This window comes from Scatophagus argus, chromosome 10, assembly GCF_020382885.2.
Source record: "Scatophagus argus isolate fScaArg1 chromosome 10, fScaArg1.pri, whole genome shotgun sequence".
In the NCBI taxonomy this organism is placed as follows: Eukaryota; Metazoa; Chordata; class Actinopteri; family Scatophagidae; genus Scatophagus; species Scatophagus argus.
This window is the reverse complement of record NC_058502.1, coordinates 10,932,393-10,950,216: the sequence shown is the minus strand read 5'-3', so window position 1 is coordinate 10,950,216 and position 17,824 is coordinate 10,932,393. Positions and strand designations below refer to the sequence as shown.

Genomic DNA, 17,824 nt, shown 5'->3' with positions numbered 1-17,824 from the left:
TGGCTGTGTGAAAAAAGACCTGAGAAGGGAAATAAGTGTGGGGGAACATGTAAAAAGTTCTCCAGCACACAAGCAATGCCCTGACTAAGTTTCTCCTCCATGTCCTCTATCTGAATATTCACATGTACGTGTTTAAGTGCACTCGCGATCGCAAGACCTGCACACGGTGAAGAGCATATGGGCCGTGTGTTACCAATGCGCTGAATAATTAACAGTGATGCATGTTGCCCTTCTGTCACAGTGGGACTGAATTATTCGCCCTCAAGTCCATTAGAAAGACAACACACATTCACACTCACACACACACTGATGCCATCCACTCGTTTATCACATCAACAAAAAGGGAAATATTATTATAGATAAGCGTAGAGGAAATGTAATGAATATCTCTGACTCATGCACAGGGAATTGCGGAAGTTGGAACAACAACACACACACACACACATACACACACACACACGCTCACATGCTTCCACCTGAGTTTGAGAGAAGGGGAGTGAGGTCTGTCTGTGCACCTGCCCACCTAAGACAGACTGCAAATAGACACCACCTGCGTACTGCGTGTCAACACACAGCAGGCCTCTCAGCGCTCTTTCACTCCACTGTCTCTCCTCTCCATGCTGGACTGTGTTCTTTTCACAGCCACCATATTGCCATTGTTTTTCTCCAGGCTTGGATGAAACTAATGTCCCAGCTGCTTGTACTGTTACTCTTACAGGGAAACCCTTCTCAGGATAAAGAACTTCCATTCTCTCCACTGTGACTCAGCATTTGCTTTCTGGTTTCCCCCTTGACGGACTGCTTGGGATAGAGTCAGAGTCTGCATTCACTGATGCATGTTTATTAAGCTCTCTTGAGGCCGGAGCCACAGTAATGCTGTTCTAATCAATTGTAATTAATGCTTTGATGATATCATTTGTCTGCAAAGGCAGTTTCACTCCCTCCACCTTTCTAAAGAGAGGTCAGAGGTCAGAGTTAATTTAAGTCATCGTTGTTTGATCCTGATGGTTTCACAATGCAACACAATTTAGAGACACACAACCTCCTTAGGGTTGGAAAATAGAGGGAAGGCAGAAATTCAGTCGCGCAGTGGGTCTTGACACGGCTCAGAATTTTTACCAGGTATTTGTTTACAGGTTAGAAGCTAGAGTAACCCTGAGTTTTAGATGTTTGTTAAATGTATAAAACATAAAATGCATATTATTCACCAAAATGGTGTACGGTGGATTAGTACCAGTCGTATGTTTGATAACATTAGTGCAAAACATCATATAGATTGGAAAACCCTTGCTGCTGTGTTCAAGAAAGCTTCATCAGCAATTTTATTCCATAGTGTATAGTTGAGAGCATGATGACTGGGTGACATAGCTTACAGTGAAGGTTCACAGCCAGCCTGACTCTAACCAAGGACAGTGTGATCAATCACATGGCCAACAACGGTGATCCTAGCCCAGTCCTTTACAAGTTTACAAGGCACTTTTTGCTAGCCAACAACATAGATGTGTGAATAGATTTAGAAACCAGGTTTTCTAGGTGCTGGATTTACTTCCTGGGTATGTGGCCCACTGAATATGCACAGCGATGTTTCTCCTGCAGGCCTTGTCTGCGAGTTTTTGCTTAGTCCACCGACTCTACTGTGGTGACACACTCTGCATGTGGTATCGCTCACCAAATATCAAACCTCCATGGAACAAATATTCATAATGGAAAAAAAGTCATAATTGACATTCTAAAAGTCCTGTCAACAGATTTACAGACATCTTGTTAAGCTGAGTGGCCACAGGACAAATGGAAACAAGGCTGAGCAGCGCCGTCAAATCCACGTCTAAATGACACATTCAGGGGCAGGAAAAAACAGGGGGAGGGGAAGACTGCAATAAATAAACATGCATGTTGAAAAACATTCCCGTTAACCTCAGCTGTGCTTTGTATTTTATTGCTGATTAGCAGATGCTATCATGCTAACATGCTAGACTAGGATAAGTAAAATTCACGCATGTATGGGTAAAGAAGTCATCAGCAGATTGCACGTCATTATGAAGTTGGTTTTGGGACAGTTTGCAATAAACTGAAATTAAGTACACTGTTTAAAACAGGTATAATTGTCTAACATGTTACAGTGGAGTACACTCAAGCTCCTCAACTAACAATTCCAAACAAAGTCATCAAGACTAATCATTATCAACCATAACATGAGTAAATAATAAGATTCTGATCATTTTTATGTTATGTACCATGCAAGCCCGTATGTTCCCTGAAGTCAACTCGTCACCTTTCCTTAGGATCACTTAATCAAACATCACCAGGCAATTATTCAGTCCACAAAGTTTCAACTTTTGTTTATAGCACTTAGCTGGAAGACCGAAATGTAACTGGATAACAAGTTGACACATGTACCGCAAAAAGAAATAAGTGTAAACTTATCTTTGTTGTGTGCTTAAAGATCCTGCTGTCGTCTTTTGTTGCACGTCCAACAATGTGGCAGATAATATTGCACAGACTTGTGGGTAGAGCACATTATGTCACTGAAGGTAAAAGAATAGTAAACATTATACCTGGTTAGATTAAATAGTGGAACAACAGGATCCCATCACATCAACACTACAATCAAAAATCAACAAAGTTTAGTGTCTGGTGTTTTGGAAAATATCACTGTAACACTTTTATAATACAAGAATTGTTAATTTAGACTATTTCATTGGAAGTGCATTGTGAGAAAACAGCTTGGAGTTATTCATCTCATCTGCTCGCATTAACCCAAATAAACACATTTAGATTGTTTAATATTGTGAAATGGTCTGTAAGGACACAGCTGAAGAGTCTAAACTTCCCTTGAGGCCAATAGAGGCCCTGCAGCTCCAGGGTTTGAACCAACGATCCAGCAAACTATTTGGGCCTTCCTCAGGGCCCTGTACCATCGTTAGCAAGCCTGAAAAAATGTTGTGGTAATTACACCACAGTTACACCACAATCTCAGCCTGCAAGCACTGGTGACATTCATATTTCTTCAGCCTTAATTATAGTGCAGAGACAAAAGAAACTATGTTTTATTACAACGTTGCATTGCATTGTGTTGTAAAATTGCTCTGTCAATCACTGATCAGCACAATGTATTGGCTTACTGGTAAGTTTGCGGTATGGCACAGCTAATGGCTTTGTGAAAGCCGCTGAGCTCTCAGAAAGTGAGGGGAACTGATCTGTTTCAGTGTGCACTTTGGGGTGATTAGTGAGATGGATGCTTCAGTCTGCTCTCTATCAAGACCCGCCAAACCGACAATAGATCACCGACCTTCAGAGTCACACATACCAACATGGGGACAGTTTACTGAAAAGCCATTCTGTCGGTCTGCTTTGTCTGTCGATGGTTTTGCATATACGTTTAAATGCATCTTTGTGTGTGTAAAGGGTCTTATTCTACATTCGCCATCACGAACAAATACGTATTTCTGTTTTTAGATTAAAGCTTCATCTCTTCACAAATTACTGAATAGAAGAGCTTTAAGGTGTGTTCACATTGAGCGCACCGCCTCAGCCTTCACATGTTGCGACAAAGCAGTCTCACGGCAGAGGAGTCAGAAGTTCATTTCAACAGAAGCTTTCACTGTACAACCAAAACACAAATGCAAAACTAGAATTACTTCTGACATCTTTTATCCCCCCCCCCCCCTCTTTTTCTGTCTTTGTCTTCTTGTCTTTTCTCTTTCTAGGTGGCAGTGAAGATTATAGATAAAACCCAGCTGAATCCCACCAGTCTACAGAAGGTGAGTCGCTGTTTTATGGCCACATGGCAACATTAATGTCTTGGTTACAGCGCTCATGGCTTTTCCATTAGTCATTGCTGAGTTCTTGCAGCTCTGTTTCTTTGCTCTTTGAACTCAGGATGTGCTGTTTTACATAATGTAATCAGATGTAGTCAGGAGAGACCACAAGGCTTGTTTAATCTCCAGTCCTCCTCCCTCCCCACTCTTGACTCTCTGTTAGTTTGTGGTTAGGAGCAGCTAAAAATACCCTTGCCTGCCTGTTTGTCACTTACCCTTGTCTAGCAGTCATAACCAATTACAACAGAGGGTTTGGGACCGTTTCCTGATTACTGAGTCCAAATCCAGCTTTTTCTGTTGATTAAACACACACGCACACATCCGTACACATAAAGTCCTCATGGTAGATTAGACCATGTGGACGGAAAACAGTCACTGTTACAGTACAGTACAGTATGAGCAGGCATCACCCAGCCATGTGAGTCGAGTAATGATGCAGGTGTGCAGTAACTGACAGGAATTCATTTCATGGTCATGACATAAGCACAGCATGGCTCATCATGGCTGCTCTTTTAATTTTAGTGCTCTGTAAAGGATGAACACATCGCTAAGCAACTGTCACTGTGACTCATTATAATAATGGACCAAAGTAGCCGGTACTCCTACGTAAATGGCTGTTGGTATCTTGATAGACCTCTTGGCCTCTTATCTCTATGAAAACTGCTCGGGGTGAGAAAATATTGATGCAGCAAAGTAGTCTTAATATCAGTGTAATAACAACGTTTAGCTTCCCAAAATGTCTGTCGTCCCGAGCTGGTCTGAGAAGAGTGACCTCATTGAGTGTTACTCGAGGAAATAATGGCTGAGATAATCCAACAGGGTGGAATTGTAAAGAGACAAATGACGAATTTGGTGCCTGGCTTAAATATCCACTTGTAAATCTGTAAGAAAAAAGAAAAAGACAGTTTTCAGCCTATCAGGGCATGATTCTCTCTTGAATCTGATGCTTGCATTGTTCTCCACGAGCACAAAGCACATTTGTAGTAGACTTGGATCTTAATGGGATCCGACTGCAATTCTTCAGCCAATCAGTGTGAAGATGCGGCGAGAATTTCAAGCTCCAAGTTCCACACTCATCTAATCTGACTGAGATAAATTTCATTGTGAAGTCTCTTTTGTTGAACAGCCTATTGTGTGCTTTCTAATCTGCACACATACAGCAGGGTAATGAACATTCAGAGGTTGTGTGTGTGTGTCTGTGTGTGTGATTAAGATTCTGGATATAAAGTGACTCTGTCTTCTCCGATTAGGGTCTCGTCTCGGTCATGAGTGGTTACGTACCCGATGGGTTGGATGGTCCGCTGCCTGGTGATGGGCAGGGCAGATGTATCATGTGAGATTGTAGACCAATGAGGATCTCTCTGATCAATTATTCAATGGGTCTTTCAGATGTCAGCTGCAGTAGAGAGGGTCAATATGGACAAATCTTATGGCTTTTAGAGGGAGCCATTATTGGTGTAATAGCAATATGACTTTACAGTGGTGTTTACTTGCATGCATGTGTTATATCTGGTATGTGTTTGTATTCGCGTGAAGATATGCGTATGTTTGCATGGTGCTTATATGTAGTTGCATAAATGCCCTCTGTCCTGTACTATAGATTGCTGTAATGGTATACAGAAATGCCATCTGCAATGCAGACGCTTGTCTTATAATGCAGCAGCTGTCTCCTGGGTTGAATCGATTGTCTCACTGAGTCAGACCGTCCTATGCTATCCTTGTGAAAGCACTACTATGGATGCATTAAGAGAAACATCCATCTTAATACAGCTTTTGCTTGGTTACTGTCAGACTGGCCAAATAATAGCTGGGGAAAATGAAAACCTCAACGTCAATCAGTGGTTCTCATTCCTGGTGTTTGGGGTTTAGTGCTGCTGGTTATCCTGTTAGTTGCAGTTAATGACAATTTGATTTCCGATTGGGTGGCTGTAATTAAAAAAAACAACAACAACAACAACAAAAAAAACCCCACAAAAAACAAAGCAGTACATCCTGGGGACAAGACATGAACACCATGCTAATTTAACAAACAGACTTTGGTGATCTGAAGAAGTGCTGCACATCATTTCAAGTGCACAACAGTATCAGAAATAATAAAAAAGTAAAGTAAGTCACTGTGACCTTGCAAAAAAGATTAGCCAATAATGCATTTATGACAAAATTTCTCACAAATGTCTAATAGAGTAAAATGATAACATAATGGTATTTTATAAGCAGAAGGTCAAAGGTCAACTTCATGTGTCATCATTTTCTGGCTGTCATTCAACAACCATAGCTCACCAACTGAAGGGCAGATTGTGACCATATTTCACATTTGTTCAGACACTGAACTGGTGACACTTATCTTGAAACTGTGCTGATTGTACGGATTTTCTATGCTGCCGGGTTGAAGATGTTTGCGAAGGATCCACATTTTAGTCTCTAAATTTATAATATGAGTCTGGACAGGCATGGATGTAAGCTGCAACTTGACTGGTGTGTGGAGGTATAGAACGGCATGGTGCTGATTGTAGTCTCCTTCTGTTAAATCCATAGCCACAGTATAGTCCTGTAATCCATCTTCTTAGACAGCAAATTGATCACATCCCAGTGTACACTTTCATGGTTAAAAAATGTCATCCTGTAAAGCTAAGCAGACTATTTCTATGAGAGGATATAAACAGCAGAAGGGCATAATTATTGATTCAGTGACTCAGGCTTTTTACATGCGTGGAGAGCAGAGGTTGAAGGATTTTCTGGTACATCGGAAAATCTGGTGTCCAAGCTGACCTTGTCTCCTTCTCTTGCTCAGCCGTGCGTACAATTCACCGTGTTCTTTTTATTTGTGATCCTGTTTATTTGTCATTGTGGATGAGTGAGGTCTGAGAGGTCAGATCTGACCACATCACTCATCCGCTCACTGTTAACACCGACTCTGACATGTTTACCCGTCAAAAATGCCAAAAATTTCTCTTTTTGTGGTCTCAGAGGAGCCAGGCTGTGGGCACACCATCTGGCACCATAGGCACAGCCAGCCCTCTGGCAGATCCTATACAGCCACACACACACATGCACACAAGCCTGCATGTCACAAGCACATCACACAGGAGATCCTTTGGTTTGGCTCCTCGGTTTTGGCAACATATTTCACAAACATATTATTCCTGTATTAAATACACTCGCATACATATGCAAACATAGGCATCCAGCTAATCTTGGGATAAGGATTTAGAGTAGTGTTCATAACGCAGAAACGAAGAGATGAAGTCAAGTTTAGAATCTCTGTTTTTGTAGCTTATTTTCCTGAGCTTATCTGTCAGTCTGGTGTTTCCCACCGATTATTTGATTTTAAAAGGAGGTTAGCAGAGGCCAGAATGAGTCATGAGGTTAGAATGAAGCGCCGGTCTGTTCCTTTATGGCCCATTGGCGCTCTCTGCCCTGGTGTGACTTTGTGGTGGTTTCAGTGTAACAGGAAATGAGGTCAGCTGAGCTTCCAAAGCACCTCCTTAGATCTGCCACAGGAAATGCATCATATGTCATCTGTGGTCAGGGATGTTGACGTTGTCATGGTTTTTAGGCATTTTAGCCCTAAAATAGGCCTCTTCGTTAATCCCCTCTTTCACTGAGCAAATGCTGCTCTCATCCCACCGTCCCATTGCTCTCGGCCTCTTTCTAATCTGTAAATAAGAGCCATTTCTTTTCATTGCTTCAACAATGACAACATCCACAAATATTAAAGGTTATATGATCCATCAAGCTTGTGCTGTTAAAATGTAGCACACATTCACATTTGGAAAAGGCAGAGCTGTGTGGTTTGTGACGTAAAACAGGTTGGAGAGAATGAAGAGAGTAAATGAAGTGACAGAAACACTGGCAGTTTCTCCAAATATTAAGATTTCTGTTCTTGGCTTGGCTCAGGGCTGCTCTGCTAACTTTCAGTCTTACTATCTCATATCTGAGCGTGATGTTTTGAGGTTTTTAAGGCACGCACAAACCATTCAGAACACCATACTCTGGCTCTGTTTGTGTATTTTCCGGGCAATTGTAAAAAGCTCACCATGGGGTCAAGCTCTCGTAATGGCTGTTGTTTATGTCTGTCTTGTGCCTGCCACTCTGAATTAGCCAATGAAATGCTGTCAAGCCCATGGGCTAGTGGAGCTTTAGTCTTGTTCAGATGAGTGGAATGTGATTGGACAGACGGCACTTTTGTCCAAGATGAATCGTAAAACAAATCAGATGTTGAGACTAATCACTATGTGTGGACTTACAGGCACATGGAGATAGATATCATGTAGATGTCATTTCTGTGGTGGGTTTGACTGACAGTTAAAGAGTCAAGTCTGCTGCCAAGTTGGCGTTGTGAATAATGAATAAGAGGTCTCTGCAGGAGCAGAGAGAGATGGAGATAGGGTTATTTTCAGCACCTCTGGAGTCGAGGACAGGACAGTTTGTCTGAATGTCAGTGACAATTTCGGTCCCTTAGTCTGCCTGTCTGTCCCTCTTTCTTTCCATGTCTGTCTTTCTTTGACAAACAGAAAGCAGTGGTTATTTACTGATACACAATTTTAAAATACTATTTGTGCACATGAAAACAGGCACACACACACACACACACAGTCATTAGAGAGATGAGGGCTTCCAGGCTTCCAGGCTACTCATCCTATCAATAATCACTCTGTTGAATGAGCAGCTGTGTTGCTGTGACTGAAATAGTCCAGCCAGTTCCTGTAAGTGTTCCCAGTCTGATATGTGCTGCTCTGCTCCCTCTGCATGGGGACTCTGCTGTAATTAAGGCTAGTTTGGGAGCCTGGGCGCCCCTGGGTGGCTGGAAGTAGGTCACTGGCACAGACTTCAGAGATTCAAGCCCATTGGAAGCGGTGTGTTTTCATGTTTTGTGATACACATTTTCTTTTTGCAGCTATTTGTTTAAATCATTTCCTTTAATCACTGTCTCAGTTCGTCATCTGAACCAGTGATTTTGGTTCATTTTAGTTTACAAAAATGTAATTGTGCCTCACAGGAAGTTGATCCAAATATTCAGTCCCCTCTCATTTTGTCCAGAAACACTCTAAAAACTGCTTCATGTCTATTATTGATATTAATACTGGTTAATATCAATATGATATGGTTTAAAGATTTCAGATTTTCAAGATTTCATATTTTCAAGATTTCATTTTCAGATTTCTGGGCCTCATTATCCTCCGTCAGCATCCATGGTTGCTATATCTCTATTGAGCTTGTGTTGACAGACACTGTGTTTATTGTCGTAGTTTTCCACCTCCCTTCTCAGATTTGTTCTAATTTTTGTTTCCAAGTGGCTGCACGCGTGCTTCCCATGTGAGATGCTTTAGGGCAATGACGTAAACAAGACAGAGTGAGGGAAAGAGGCACATAGAGGAAGCGATAAGAGACCGGGATGAAACACTGACTCTGTGGACCATCTCTCATTCAGATTAATAGTGACCATCTCTCATTCAGATTAATAATGGGCCTATTTTTATGTGAAATGTAGGACATCTTCTGGTTATTGTGTCAGTGTGTTTCCACTCTGATTGACTTTGTAACCAAAGGGGGGAACCTCTCACACAGCAGCTGATGAATATGGAGCGGGGTTTGCCACACAGGAGAAGCTCGCTACTCTGAGCTAGTCAGGGTTGAAGATTTTTGTGGACCAAAAACAGGACGTCATAATTAATTCAGTCACACACATTCCTGCAAAGCATAACGTAAAGAATTAAAATCTTAAGTAGAAAGCAGAATTTAATGATCATTCTATACTCAATCTGTAAATATACATTGATAGTTTTTGATAATAGTGCATAGTTAGTGCATGTAAAGCCTATTACATATGCAGTTACAGTTAAACCATTAGATTTTACCAGAAGATTTTTCCCATGAAGATGTGAATACATCAGGTTATATTGAAAGGATAACACTAACAAAATATTTTCCTAATTGTCAACAAACCCTATTTTTTACAATGTCTCTCAATAATATTTGACTTCCACACACTGTCTGTTGCACTTTAGTTCCCGATGAAGATCTAAAGTGAATCACAAAATAGAATAAACAAGAAAAAAATGACCCAAAACATACAAAGCACTGTGAATTGTAGAAAAGGCTTCTTCTCAAACAAGAGTAAATACTGCATTTATTTTGGACTGTTTTCAGCTGCTGATTAATGTGCATTTGGTGCTCTAACTGCATTGTCCATCTTAATTGTAACAAAGTACGATGTCACCTTAGTGCAACAATGTGGCTCACTGATCTGGTTTTGATTTGTTGTAGCGGGCATTGACCACACAGACGAGACATAATAGTATGAATAGTTTATTTTTAAGACAATGTGAATCAAACAGAAGCCTTATTCTTTAAGCCCCTGCAGCAACTCACACTGTGCTGCATATGATGTGTGTGTGTGTGTGTGTGTGTGCTGGGTCTAATCAGATGGGAGGTGTCAGAAGGGAAAAAAGGCAGGCAGGCAAGCAAGTAGAGACAGAGCGGAGAGAGTACCTGCATGTTGTTCAACCAGACTGTAGCTGAGAGGTCCCAAAGAACTGGGCCTGCTCGCACTGGTATAATGGCTGTGTTTGATGACCTAGAAACACAGACAATCCCAGCACTTACATAAGACAGAAAAGGCCATTAGAAAAGTTACATGCACATACTGTTGATGACATACAGACTTGCAATCAATTTTCTCATTTTATAATAGACAGGAGGTGAAAGCACCACTCAGCACTCTGGAAGAGCACTTTTGCTTGAAATGGTCAGCAAATGGCAAAATCTGTGCTCTTTGTCTCAGGTAGCAGCAGATGCAAAATCCCAGCTGAGCGAGCGTTGAAACTTAACACTCAGACACAGCCTCAGCATGACTGGGAATCAGCAAAATGTAAATGATTCAACAGCACCTCTAAGTGGCTGCAGGAGCTCGTCTGACATAAACAGTCACGCCGACTCTGAGGAGATGGTTTTGAATGATTATAATGCTCTCCTGTCTGACTCCGCACTCAGCTGTTGGACTACTTGGAGAATATAGACTGGAGGACGTGATTTTCCTTTTAGAGATTTCTCATAAGACTGGATGGAAACTTTTCCCATCAGCAGTGAAAAGAATTTTAATCTCATGATCGAATTCTGCTGTGTTTTGTTTTCCTGAACTGCGGGATCAAGGCATCAATATAATTTTGATGCTTTTTCTCTTATTTTTTTTTTATTTGCACGTCCATGTTAAGATGATTACATTAGGCAGCAGATGCCTAACTGGCTGTAAGCCTGCATGCTGTTACTCTGCAGTGGGTGGCTGTGTGATGCTGCTGACTGGGTGTTTGGATGGCCTGCTGGCTGGACTGCAGCGTGTCAGTGGAGTTGTAATGCTGGTCCTTATCTGTGTAGGTCAGGGTTTAGTGTGACGCTGTTAACTGCATCAGTCATATTGATTTACATGGTACAGTAGTCCCATGATCCTCAGGTCCTCTCATGTTCCTGCTGAGTTTAATCCGGTTTCACATGTATACGCACTTTGGTGCTTTGGAGTCTATTGCGACTCGATTCCCTCCACTCACTTCCCTAATTCAGTTCAGTGTTTCCCAGCAGAGAAAGAGCTGCCACTTCTGGTCACTGCTTGTAATATTGACGTGTTTTTGGGAAGAATTAAATTTACCTCTGTGTCTCAACAGCTCTTCAGGGAAGTCCGAATAATGAAGCTACTGAATCATCCAAATATAGGTAAGTAAGGTAAGGTAAACAGGAGGAGCATTCAGCAGCAGCTTTGTGACAGCTTAGCAGTAATATTCCTTATCAGTTAAATTGACACCCAGCACTAAGCTAAACCAGTATAACCTGCATTAGTTAAATATTATCACTTATCACAGTTAGATTAGAATTCTCCAGACTGAGCTGTTTGTTTTTCCTGCTGCTGCTCGGAACATATGGATTTATTTGTTTGTCATTTTTGGAGTGGGATCCTGTGATTTTTACTTTCCAAATAAGGACTAAATTCCTGCTTCTAAAATGTAAATACCAGCAAATTGGACATGAACCAATAGATTGAAGATCATAAAAGCAGCTTAACAATGCTTGATTTTTGCGTATTCCTTCCCAAATTGCTAAAGACTCCATTCATCCTCAGATATCAGTTTGCAATGACGGCTCTCTAAACGGACCAGTAAACTCAGCTAACAGCTGAAGCTCCAATGGTGAAAATAGTGTTTTCTAAAAAGCTAATTTATTTTATCCCTGCCTCCTTCTTTCATTTTCTCTTGCAGTGAAATTGTTTGAGGTGATAGAGACGGAGAAGACACTTTATTTGGTGATGGAGTATGCCAGTGGTGGTGAGTGAAGCATTAATCATGTCCATTAATTGCAGGACTTAGGCTGATTGTCATGCTGAAACCATAAGTACAGTAAACTACGAGGGAGTATAATCTGCCTTCAGAGTTTCATCTTCATAAACATGTAAACATTTAAACAAGTGCCAAACATGCCATTTGGAGGCTTTAATCTAAAATACCTCATAAATACATGATAAATTATGACAAAAGATAATATAAAATGATGAGAATATACTGATAATATATGCTAATTGTATATTTCCTCTGTCCACTCCAGGTGAAGTGTTTGACTATCTAGTGGCTCATGGCAGAATGAAGGAGAAGGAGGCCAGAGCCAAGTTCAGGCAGGTGAGTCATCAGCATCATCAGCACTCGCATCTCTGTCGTCACTCCATTACTGTTTGCAGAGGGAAGACTGCATGCACCAAGATCAAGCTTCGTCACTGACTGCAGAGGAAAGATGGAGCTCAGATAGCTTGGCCTGAGAGAATCATGAGGGTTGAGAACAGCTGCTTTGTAGATGCTACTCTGACACCTAGTGGTGCCACAAGAGCAAAGAAGCATTTATAGCAGTTTATGGATTGAGTGGCATGAAAGAGGCGTGCCACAAATAAGAACATTTCTGTCTCTTCCTTCGGACTTTCTCTTAATTCAAGACAGCATACGCGAGATCCTGACGGACCAGTTCTTTCTCGTCCACGCTGTTTCGTATTTTTAGTTCGTCATTAGTGGTCTCGGATGACTCAGAGAAACCGTGTGTGACATGGCGTGGGCAGTTTGTGTGCCTGTGTGTGTGTATGGCACAGACAGGTCAACATTCAGAAAGGTTGAAGTGTGTGTGAGTGTGTGTGTGTGTGTGTGTCTGAGAGCAGGCTGGTGGGAAGCACCTGTCATAAAACAGTATGTTTTATATTTCATTGGTGTTGTAGCCATTCGTGCATTTTTTTGGTGACATTCGCCTGTCACATGTCGTGGCAGCTGCTTGCTGTGTGCCACACGAATGCAGTGACTTGAACATGAGCACATTTGGGCCTGAAATTGAAATTTTTATCAGCCATTAAAAGTTGGTAGATTTCCCTTGTTTGGAATAGTATTTCCATTAGCATGATGCAAGGTTAACTTAAGCTGCCAGTTTTTGGACATGGTTTGTTTGATAAGGATTGCCTTTTTTTGCTCTTCTTGCCAGCAAAATTCACATATTATTTTGGTGCTGAAATAGTCTTGCCAAGTCATAACTTACCACATCAATTAATACTATTTTTTCATGTTGTGCGGTTTGTGCTGTAGAGCTGCAGTCATTTGTCAATAATCCAATTATTCACTGGTCGAAAATTAAACCGCAGTTAAGATAACTGATTGATCGTTTCAGTTTCCACAAGGAAACTGGAAAATCACTGGTGGCCCTGAGAGAAAACCTTAAACAGATGATTAGTCTTTTATGCATTTTCTATGCATCTCTATATCTGTCTCTTTATTTTCTTTCTTTCTGTAAAGAGAAGTTATGTGCTGCTATCTGTTTACACGAGTTCTATATAAATAGTTTTTTTCTTAATATTTAATATGCCGGTAGTGAACTATGACCTGTGCATTGTTTGTATTTCAGATTGTGTCTGCAGTGCAGTATTGTCATCAGAGGAGGATAGTACACAGGGATCTTAAGGTGAGGATCTAAATTCTTACTCACTCTGATATCTGGTTTCTCCTGAGTACTATCCATATGTCACAGGTGCATCTTGGGAAAACCCTTTATATTGAGTCATGTCCTGTCCTTACTGATACCTTGCGACCCTCTCTTTCCACCTCAGGCGGAGAACCTGTTGTTAGACGCGGATATGAACATCAAGATAGCTGACTTTGGCTTCAGTAATGAGTTCACTGTGGGAAGTAAGCTGGACACGTTCTGCGGCTCCCCGCCGTACGCTGCCCCAGAACTCTTCCAGGGAAAGAAGTACGATGGACCAGAAGTGGACGTCTGGAGCCTTGGGGTCATCCTCTACACACTGGTCAGCGGATCACTGCCCTTTGACGGACAGAACCTGAAGGTGTGCGCTTGTTCTTGTTCTGACTATGTTTCTATGGCTGAGTAAGAAGATATTAGTTCATAAAGGTCTTGCTCAAGTTGTTTCTCTTAAGCAGAGGACGAATGTAATTGTACTGTCTCTTCATCCAATAGCCTGTTTCTGACAGACAATTTCACACCCATAAACATTTCACACAGCCATTGGCCAGGTGTGAAGTTGACTGGGTTTGTCTCCCAGGCTCTCCCTTTTCATTCTGCTCTGTACAACCACGTGCAACACCGCAATTACCTTTCAGGAGAGTCTGTCTGTGCTGCATTTCCAAGCCTTTTTCTGATGGGAGGCTTTTTGTCCCACTTTGTAGTTGTTCAGAAAACATATGAACACTTTTGCCTTTAGACATATTCAGATGACATGTTTTACCATCTAGTGTCTTTCAAACACACTCAGAGCTTTTTTATAGCCTCCAAAATAGTATGAAAGCTTTTCTCTGAAGCAAGGGAACATGACTAGTTATCCCAATGGTAAAAGTAATAATAAATGATTCTCTGAGACATTTTTATTCACCAATATACTTGATTAATTCTGTTAATTCTGCAGTTAGGATGTTTATGTGCATCAGCCAAGAACTGGGTTACATGAATAACCATATTAAGAGGGGTATGTGCTAACATTGTAAAGATTCCTCTGTACTGCTTGAATTATGTTGCAATTTTGGAATATTTTTTTCCAAGCTGCAGTGAAGGTCAAGAATTAAAAATGGTAATTTTTAAAGTTAGCATTAGCTAGTTCATTAACGTCTCTATGCGGTGATAATGTTGGAGTTAACCTCTGTCTCTCTGTGGCCTGGTATGTAGGAGCTGAGGGAGAGAGTCCTGCGGGGAAAGTACCGGATTCCTTTCTACATGTCCACAGACTGTGAAAACCTGCTGAAGAAACTACTCGTGCTCAACCCTGTCAAACGAGGCAGTTTGGAGGTACACCCAGTGTTTGCACTGTGTCACCTTCACAGTTATTTGCTTCTTGTTCAGAAATGTTTTACACAGCAGCCCATATGCAGTCCAACAGACAGCCCTCGTGATTTGCAGCTTTGTTGTTTTGCGTGACGTGAAAGCACATAATTCCTACTGCTGTTAATTGTGAACCAAGAGAACACTTTAATTTAAGGTCTTGTCAGTTGGAGATTTGGACACATTATTCATCCGAGATCAAAGAGAGGGCTTACATAACTCTTTGATGAAAGCATTTAGAAACAATGTAACTAATTTGCTGAAGCGTTGTGACAAATAAAACTTGATTAATTCATTCAACATCCCTCGGTATTGTACTTCCACTGCACCCGTGTAGTTTCTGTCTTTGCAAACATTATGTAGTTGTCAGTTTAATTCATGCTCAGTCTGTCCAGAGTCAATACCACTGCTGTGCTCAGAGCCAGGCTGAAGTTCGATACTAAAGATTTCTCCACCAATAATAGCAATTGATCACACTGTTGTTCAGCCCCAGCTGAACTTGTGATCAAAAAGATTGAGATTTTATAAAGAGGACATCCGTTTCTCATGTCTGGCTGTTGTGTCATTTGCCTTGCGAGTAACTGTCATGTTGTATGATTAACAGAGGGGAGTCATGATTCATTTTCTCCCATTGAATGAGTAGTCATAGAAATTAAAGATGAATTAATTGCACTGGACATAGATGGGGTCTAATTGCCTTGTTTCTTTGTTAGCAAATCATGAAAGACCATTGGATGAATGTGGGTCACGAGGAGGAGGAGCTAAAACCTTACATCGAGCCTGAGGCGGACTTCAGTGATTCATCCAGAATAGGTATGTCTGACTGTATGTGTGTGTGTGTGTGTGTGTGTGTGTGCATAAATGTCACTCCTAATGTCATCATGATTCTGTAATTTATGTTGACTTCTGTCCTCCATCAGAGCTCATGGTAACTATGGGCTACCCTAAAGATGAGATCACAGACTCTCTGCATCACCAGAAGTATGATGATGTCATGGCCACCTACCTGCTGTTGGGCAGAAAAGCTCCAGAGGTCAGTTGGTTTGTTATCTTGGCGTTCTAACCACTACTTAATGCATTATGTCATGTGACCATATCCCTCATCCTGTCTATAGTTTGAAGGGAGTGAGCCCCTGACTAATAGCATCCTGGGCCAGCGACAGCGACCGACCAGTGACATCAACAACAGCTCCAGCATTTCTCCCGCCCATCCCAAGGTCACACGCAGCATCTCGGCCAATCAGAAGCAGCGCCGCTACAGTGATCATGGTGGGGATGATGATGGTGGTGGTGGTGGTGTCGTAGAGAAGCCAAGTAAAGTAACCTCGTACTTCCCAGCTCTGAGAGTGCTGGTGGCTGCGTGCTGTGTAGGGGGAAGTTGCTTTCAGTCACTGAGAACTGGACAAATTACCAGTATCTACAATGCTACTCTGCCTCTGAGAAAGGCATTTGAGTACTACCAATACTACTGATTGTTCAAGCTTAGAATTTTTTTTCCCTGTTCGAAACATTTGAAAAATTAAGCACATTTCATTCCATCACAATGGAGTGTTATGGTACAAAAAAGGGTGCACATAAAATCTAGTTATAAAACTTTTTACATTTTCATAATCAGTTTATTAAAATATACGAATCAGTGACTCAACCTCAGCACTGTTGCACTGCACTGGTTATATAGCAGCTTCCTCCTTTGTCATGTGGGACCATTGTGTCTGGCGCCATCTGCTGGCTGGCTGCCTTCCCGCAGCTCTCTAAAGAAACAGCACCTGAAAGCATGAGGGGGGAACAGCTTTGCTTTGTACCTGCTCACACTGGCTTCGATAGTTGCACAATTTCTTATACAAAGTGTTGTTACAGAGTGTTATGTTTGTTCGGTTTGTTTGATGATGATGTTTTGATGTTTGATGATCTAAATTGTGGCTTTGAGTGGCTATGCTTGATGCACTTGTAACCGAGACACCGCCTGTCACTGTCTTTTTCGTCTAGAAATTCATGATGTTTGAGCTGTGTAAATAACATGTTTGGTGGAAAGTATGTGAGTATGTTCTCCTATGGGTGTCTCTCGTAGTGGGTCCATCTGTGCCACCGGCGGTGTCGTATACAAAGCGTGGCCAGGCCCTGAGTGTAGAAAGTGACCACAGGGAGGAGTGGGACGGAGCGCGTCGGCTGGAGCTCAGCACTTCGAAAGGAGACGTTCCGGCTTCACCACTGGGGGTGCAGGAGAGAAAGAAAACTGCTGTGGGGGTGAGGAATCAGAGGACACAGTTGCTCACATATGTCCACATACATCACATGCACGTTTACAAAGAGATGCAGGATGGGTTCATAATGTAAAAAAAGAATGGATGATGAAGAATGAAGAAGAGATTTTCAATACGTTCCAGTTTTTCACTAATATTCTCTCTGAAATGCCTTAACATGTCTTTTGGTTCATCTTTCCACAAGCAGACCAATGGATCAATGACTCGCAGGAACACATATGTGTGTGAACGATCCTCTACTGACCGCTATTCAGCTATTCCTAATGGCAAAGATAGCAGGTAAATGCAAACACATTCACAGTTAAGCACAGGTTTATATCCTTGTACTCTGTTTTTTAGTCCTGTCCAAGCCATTTTTCCATCTGATTCTACAGCACATAATGAAAACTGCATTGTAGAAATGAA

General features: G+C 41.6%; 1 protein-coding gene across 6 annotated transcripts in view; it reads left to right on the top strand.

The window, feature by feature from the left end:
* The window catches only part of mark1 (MAP/microtubule affinity-regulating kinase 1), a 29,441-nt gene that overhangs the window by 7,212 nt on the left and 4,405 nt on the right, over positions 1-17,824 (top strand). For 2 of the 6 annotated variants that reach the window (XM_046401721.1, XM_046401718.1), the window contains exons 3-14: positions 3,708-3,761; positions 11,477-11,525; positions 12,065-12,130; positions 12,408-12,478; positions 13,734-13,790; positions 13,936-14,172; positions 15,006-15,125; positions 15,872-15,971; positions 16,079-16,191; positions 16,274-16,472; positions 17,227-17,402; positions 17,604-17,698. In XM_046401721.1, coding sequence (XP_046257677.1) covers positions 3,708-3,761; positions 11,477-11,525; positions 12,065-12,130; positions 12,408-12,478; positions 13,734-13,790; positions 13,936-14,172; positions 15,006-15,125; positions 15,872-15,971; positions 16,079-16,191; positions 16,274-16,472; positions 17,227-17,402; positions 17,604-17,698 — 1,337 coding nt within the window. The remainder of the gene's footprint in view (positions 1-3,707; positions 3,762-11,476; positions 11,526-12,064; positions 12,131-12,407; positions 12,479-13,733; positions 13,791-13,935; positions 14,173-15,005; positions 15,126-15,871; positions 15,972-16,078; positions 16,192-16,273; positions 16,473-17,226; positions 17,403-17,603; positions 17,699-17,824) is intronic. The other 4 variants (XM_046401724.1, XM_046401720.1, XM_046401719.1 and 1 more) reach the window with 3 other exon arrangements.